The sequence below is a fragment of the Brassica oleracea genome, chromosome C3 (genome assembly GCF_000695525.1).
Source record: "Brassica oleracea var. oleracea cultivar TO1000 chromosome C3, BOL, whole genome shotgun sequence".
NCBI classification, from domain to species: Eukaryota; Viridiplantae; Streptophyta; class Magnoliopsida; order Brassicales; family Brassicaceae; genus Brassica; species Brassica oleracea.
Window position 1 is genome coordinate 49098892 of NC_027750.1, and position 5933 is coordinate 49104824.

At 46.9% G+C, this 5933-nt stretch overlaps 1 protein-coding gene across 1 annotated transcript; it reads right to left on the minus strand.

Annotated features, from left to right (window-relative positions):
• Positions 1-3691: 3691 nt before the first annotated feature.
• On the minus strand, positions 3692-4531 carry LOC106330800. Its single transcript, XM_013769210.1, has one exon. The coding sequence runs from the start codon at positions 4529-4531 to the stop codon at positions 3692-3694; it is 840 nt and encodes a 279-aa protein (XP_013624664.1).
• Between the last annotated feature and the right edge of the window lie 1402 nt (positions 4532-5933).

Here is a 5933-nt window from a genome sequence, read left to right on the forward strand (position 1 = left end):
CTAAGACATGACTCGAGGCCCAACTTACGATTTCTTAACCAACAGCGCGTGAGCCGCATGGCGGTTTACGCTTGGTTCGCAAGAAAAGATAAATGTCAAGTTTCCGCGGATAAATACGAAATTTTGGAGATAATTACGAAGATTGGAAAAAATGGAATATCTCCATTTTTATGCTATGACGGCTTAAGGGCAGAAGGGGAAAAGCGTAAGCCGAGAGTATATAAGGAGTTCTAGGCGAGAGGCATGGGGGAGGACTTTTCTCAGAGCAAACTTAGCACTTAGAGCGATTTAGGCATATTTTCGTTTTTGTTATTCGAGCTGCGACTCAACTAGGTTGTTGCCGTCTTAGGGTTTTAAAACTAGGAATCTCGCCGACAGCTTTCGTAGCCCAGTCTCTTACCTTGTTGTAACGCTCAAACGCGAATTCGGAATAAGATCTACTTTGCTCTCTTTTCGATTTCTTATACTTTATCGTTGTCATTATTGTGTTCTGATTGCTTGGCGTGTGGTATTAGTAGATATCCGGGACCTCTGGGAAATTAGGGTTTTCCTAGTTTTCTTATTTAAACGAAAATCGACAGTGCGAATTTCGGTTCCCACACTTATTTTCATAAGAAGTTCCTTGAGAGAAAATTCCCTTTCCCTCTTCTTCTTTCTTCTCCTTTTTCCTTTTTTTAAGTTTGAAAGATGTCTAGTAGAAAAAAGGCTTCGAAAAGAGGTACCTCCCGCGGTTCTTCGTCCAAAGAGGTTCATGACGAAATCCTCGTCCTGAAGGCTGAGTTCGCGCCCTACTCGATAGATCCTGCTGATGGTGAGGCGTACTGGATATCGAGATATGGTGCGATTACTCCCCCCAGTGAGGAGTCGTTTCCCGTCATGAACCATCGCCCGGTCGAACGAGGCGCGCCGAGCAGAAGCACTGGTGAATTTCTCAAGACCGTTCGAGCGTTCTATCGGATTTCAGACGTGGTAGAGTTTCGAATTCCTTGTCGAGGGGAACGTGCTGACAACCCCCGGAGGGTTACTTTACTTTCTACGAATCATTCTTGGTGCGCTGCCGTCTGTGGTTTCCGATTCCTGAAATCATAGTCCGTGTGTTGGACCGTTTTGAGGTATCGATAAGCCAGCTGAATCCCACCAGCTTTCAGCATCTCATCGGCATCGTGATCCTGAGCTACGAGCATGGTCTCTCCCTTACCGCTGACCATTTTGAAGCGATCTTTAGGCTGCAACTTGTCTCGAAGCTGCACCTCTACCGGTTGGTCCCTCGGACATATATGACGGTGATTAAGGGGCTCAATTCCAACTTTAACTAGTGGTCGAAGTTCTTCTTCTTCGTCCGTATAAACGCTGCATCTGTCGAAGGGAATTGCATCCCATTGTTCCGGAGAAAGCCGAATGGCAGTCACTTCATCAACTCGCTTCCCTCATTTCCTGAAGATGTGATCGAAGTGAGGGATCTCCTTAGGAATGGTCCGTTCTTCTGGACTTTCTTCACACCAAGGAGAGTTCACAGGGCGTTGAGACTCGTGCATCCCATCCTTGGAAAGGGCGTTCAAGCGAATAGTGATTCTGAGCCCGATGATCTTGCTCCTCGCGATGTTCCCGCAGAGGAGGCAAACGTGAGGTCCTCTACGGGTAAAGGCATTGATCTTGGGGACATAGAGTTTTCTGTGGATGACTCTATTCTTCCAGGATGGGACCCAGACCTTGCTTTTGGTGATGGTAGTGGTTCGAGAGAGGCGCCTAACCCAGATTTTGAAGACTTGTTTGCTGGCTTACCCTCGAGTTTCGATCCTCCTCCGTCCGTGGTCGAAATGGGAAGGTCCAAGGTAGTCGCGGAAGGGTCTCGCATAATCAATGGGGCTATTCTCTCTCTTCTTTAGGAACTCTGCGGATAGGATCATGCGTTTTTCCTTTCTTTTTAAACACGTTAGTTGTTTTTGCAGGGTCTGAACATGCTTGGCTTAGCTCTCGAGACAAGCCACAGGGTGGCCATGGTTTATCGCTTCAAAGCAGAGAAAGCAAAGAAAGTCCTTGCGCGTGTTCAAAACAAAATTTTAGAGCGAGATTCGAAACTTGCCAAGTATCATGCCAAGGCCGTCCGTCAAGCGGAAAGGAGAGGTAGGAGAGGGATTGTCGAGATGATGTGAAATCATGCTTTTCAGTTCAAAGCCGAGTATGGAAACCTTAAGGAGGCTTATTCTTTGGTGGGCGATTTTTGAGAGTGTCGTGGTTCAGTTGGTACCCTCTGGAAGACGCAGACGGACGACTTTGTTTTCGTGGATGAGATGGGAACCATAAAAGGTGGGATGAATGATCATTCCCATGCTGAGGCGCTTATTCCCCGATTGATAGGAGGATTCAGGTATTCTGGGATCCCATCCCGGTTTCTCCCGATACGGAGGAGGTCGCGACCGAGGTTGCTGGTGACGAAGAGGAAGTGAACTATCCCGCGGATGCATTCGGAGCTTCCTTGTCCGAGAATATTAACTTTGATTTGTGAGAATTGAAGTTAGTATTCGTCGGGGAGCGATTTCTCTCTTATCTTGTGTTTATGGCCGAGTGTGGCCTTTATTATCTTTGTCTGGCCGAGTGTGGCCTTTATGTTGAAACTTTGTGTGGGCCTGTTTGGCCGCTTCATTTTTATCGGGACTGGCCGTTGGTGGCTTTGAATCCCTACCGCTCTGCGGTTTATATATGATGAATATTTATCTAAGTACTTTGTTCTGAGTATGTCTGAAATAAATATGAGTTGTCGTCTTATATTTACTTCTAACGAGACGTTCAATCTGTTGGTTTGCTCGAGATGTGAATATTCGTAAAAATTGTTTATTTACTTTTACGAAGTTTTCATGAACGTTAAGATATGGACGGAGAGATATGTTTTAAGATCTCGTATCACTTTTTAGATATCATGTCTTGAGATGTTAGAGACGAGTGTGCTGGGTTTAGGGGATGACCTAGGTTTACTTTCGGTTTTAAGGTTTATGCGGTGATTTGCCGGCTATCGATTTTCCTGTTGCGATTTCAACCTGATTCGTACCGATTTAATATTCACGTTAGGTTCTCGGCTTATACGACTTGTATGGTATGAATCGAGCTTCTCTCCATAGACAATTTTTAAGCCAATTGGAAGTGCTTGACCAAAATTTCGGATTTTTTATATAGCGCGCTTTTATCCTTGTGTCCGATGTTTGAGGATCAGAATGATTAGGGTGCGTTTGTTTAAGACGGCTGATGTGTTCGTCGGGGCCAATCGACGAGCAAAATGTAAATATTCGTTGAAATTTTATTGTCGCGTTTGGACAGTTGTTTGTATAGTTTGATTCTAACTTTGGCGACGTCTCGCTGTTATTTCGAAGACTATACGTTCGTATTAAGTTCCGAAAGGTTTGCGAATGTTTTGCGATTTGGACCAGATACGACCGTTGACAAGAATTTAATGTTTGTAGAGATTTTTGCGTAGCTGAAGCGTAAGAGTTCATAACATGCGTATTGTAGTAAAATTTTTAAAAAGCTCGAGTACAATAATGCATGTTTTAAAACATGGGAGTATACGAGTATACGTACCCACTCCCCCCCCCCTTTTAGAGAGGGGGATAGCTGAACTCGTCTTTCGACGAACTGCCTACGTACCCCCTTCGAGGATCAAGCCATCTCGTAGTTTTATTTCATGCCGCGAGTGTTTTTACTCGGCGGTTGGTGCTGTGTTGACCGCCTTAATCGTCACGACTGTGGCAGGGTCGATATCTTTGTTTGGCTTTTTCTTTTCCGGTTGAGTGGTAGCGTTGACTTCGGAATCATGCTGAGTTTCGATGTCCGAGGTGTTTGCTTGAGCAGACAAAGTCGGGTCGTCTTTCTTCGAAGTGTTTTCGGCCGAGGGCTGAGCTAACTTTGTGCTTTTGCGAGTTGCCATCGAGGTAGTTGTGATCTGTCTTAACTTATGCTTTGCGATAAAGCAAGGTCGCGACTGTTTCGGACAACCCCAGATGGCTGCGACCCCGCTCTGAGTCGGGAATTTGATGCCCAGGTGGTATGTAGACGGAACGGGTTTCATGGCGTTCAGCCATGGGGTTCCCATGATCATATTATAGATGGCAGGATGATCAACTACCGCGAAGTTGACGATCTTGGTAACTTCCTTGGCCATGACCGGTAGCTGGATCGATCCTAGAGTCATTGACGTTTCGCCAGAGAAACTCATCAATGGTTTCGGTGTTGGGGTAACTTCCCCAAGTTCGATGTTCATCCTCTTGAGAGTATCGCGGAAGATAACATTAACTGTGCTCCCCGTGTCGTTGAGGACTCTTGCGACCTCCCGATCTCGTATGACGAGATCTATGACGAGCGGATCGCAGTGGGGTTGATCGATTCCGCCGGCTTCCTTTTCAGTGAAAGTTATCGAGTCGCTTTGACCATCTCGGGGAGGAGACCATGTAGGCCAATTTGCACTTGACTCGGCTTTTCGCTGGTAGGCCTTGTTGGCCGAGATTGTGTCGTTGCAGTACTGTGATCCTCCGATGATCATGTTCACTCTGCGACGATTGTTATCGTTTCCCTTGTCGTCCGATCTTCTTCTGCGTTTATCCCCCGCTTGACTTCTCCGAGGAGAATTTTCCGCGGGTGGATTTTTGTCGGTCTTTGGAGGACGATCGGTCTCAAGGATGAGATCTTTAACGCTGGTTACTTCGGAGAGCTCTCCGGCTAGTAGCTTTGCGGCCAGCTTCGCTCCCAAGACTTTGCAGTTGGTCGTCGAGTGCCCTCGTGTCTGGTGGAACTCGCAGAAGGTGTTTTTGTCGTATCCTGGATTGTGAGTCCACGTATTGCCCGAGGTTCTGCCTTGTTCCGAGTTGATTGCGTAGTTATGCGCGCCTTGAAGCTCTCCCCCCTCGTGATGGACGTATTTGTCGTTTGAGAGTTTTTCTTTTTGATCTTTTGGTCTGCATCTTTCGAGGAAGGTTTTGTCGGCTTATGTTTTTGAGATAAAACTTTCGTTTCCTCTTCAATTATGATGTAGTCCGTTGCCTTGTGAAGGGCGTCCTGGATTGTTCGCGGTTTGTCGAGGGTTATCCATTTTCTGAATTTTGACTTGCACCAGAGCGTTTTTCTGAGTGCGTCTATGGCGACCTTGTCGCTTATTCCGCTAACCTGTGACATAGCCAGCTTGAATCGGCTTATGAACTCGTGGAGAGGTTCGTCTTCCCTCTGGGATAGGCTCAAGAGATCGACATCAGACGTTTCTCTATCTATGAACATAGAATACTGTTTGAGAAATTCTGATGCGAGCTGGCGGAAACTTCCGATGGAGTTTCGCTTAAGGCGTGCGAATCATTCGAGCGCCGCTCCTTCCAGATTTTCGACGAACAGACGGCAGTAACCGGCGTCCTTTTCGCTCTCCTTCAGTCTGGCCCTTACCATCGTGATATGGAAGGCTTGAAGGTGCGCTTTAGGATCAGCCGTGCCATCGTATTTTGGTACTTTGATTTTTCCCGGGTCAGATACCTTGGTTTCCGAGATGCGAGTAGTGAAAGGTGTTTTCCGAGCTCCCTCGAGTAATCTATCGATTTCTGGGGCAGCGTTGGTAGCATGATGGATCTGGGATTTCACGGCCCTTACTTCTGCTGTAGTTTTAGTTATGTAATCGCGAAGGTTGCGAATGTCCGATTTTTTGCCAACAGATTTCCGAGCTTGTTGGCGTTTGCTGCGAGTGATCTCGGTTTGTTTTTTGGCTAACTCTTCCTGTTCGACCCAGTAGAGGTTTTCCTCCTCTTCCGTCATTGGTTTATCAAGCGGAGTGTCTTCCCGAGCCGATCGGCTTCTGGTTCTCCTTGGATGTATGTCAGCGTCTGCTTCCGTATCGTTGGAAACGTCGCTGGGATCTAAGTCGACATGCTCGACTTCATCGACCTCTGTGTCTTTTGCGGGGGGGG

Excerpts from the sequence above, each read along its gene's own strand:
- LOC106330800 (XM_013769210.1), bottom strand. The coding sequence starts at position 4,531 with ATGATCATCGGAGGATCACAGTACTGCAACGACACAATCTCGGCCAAC.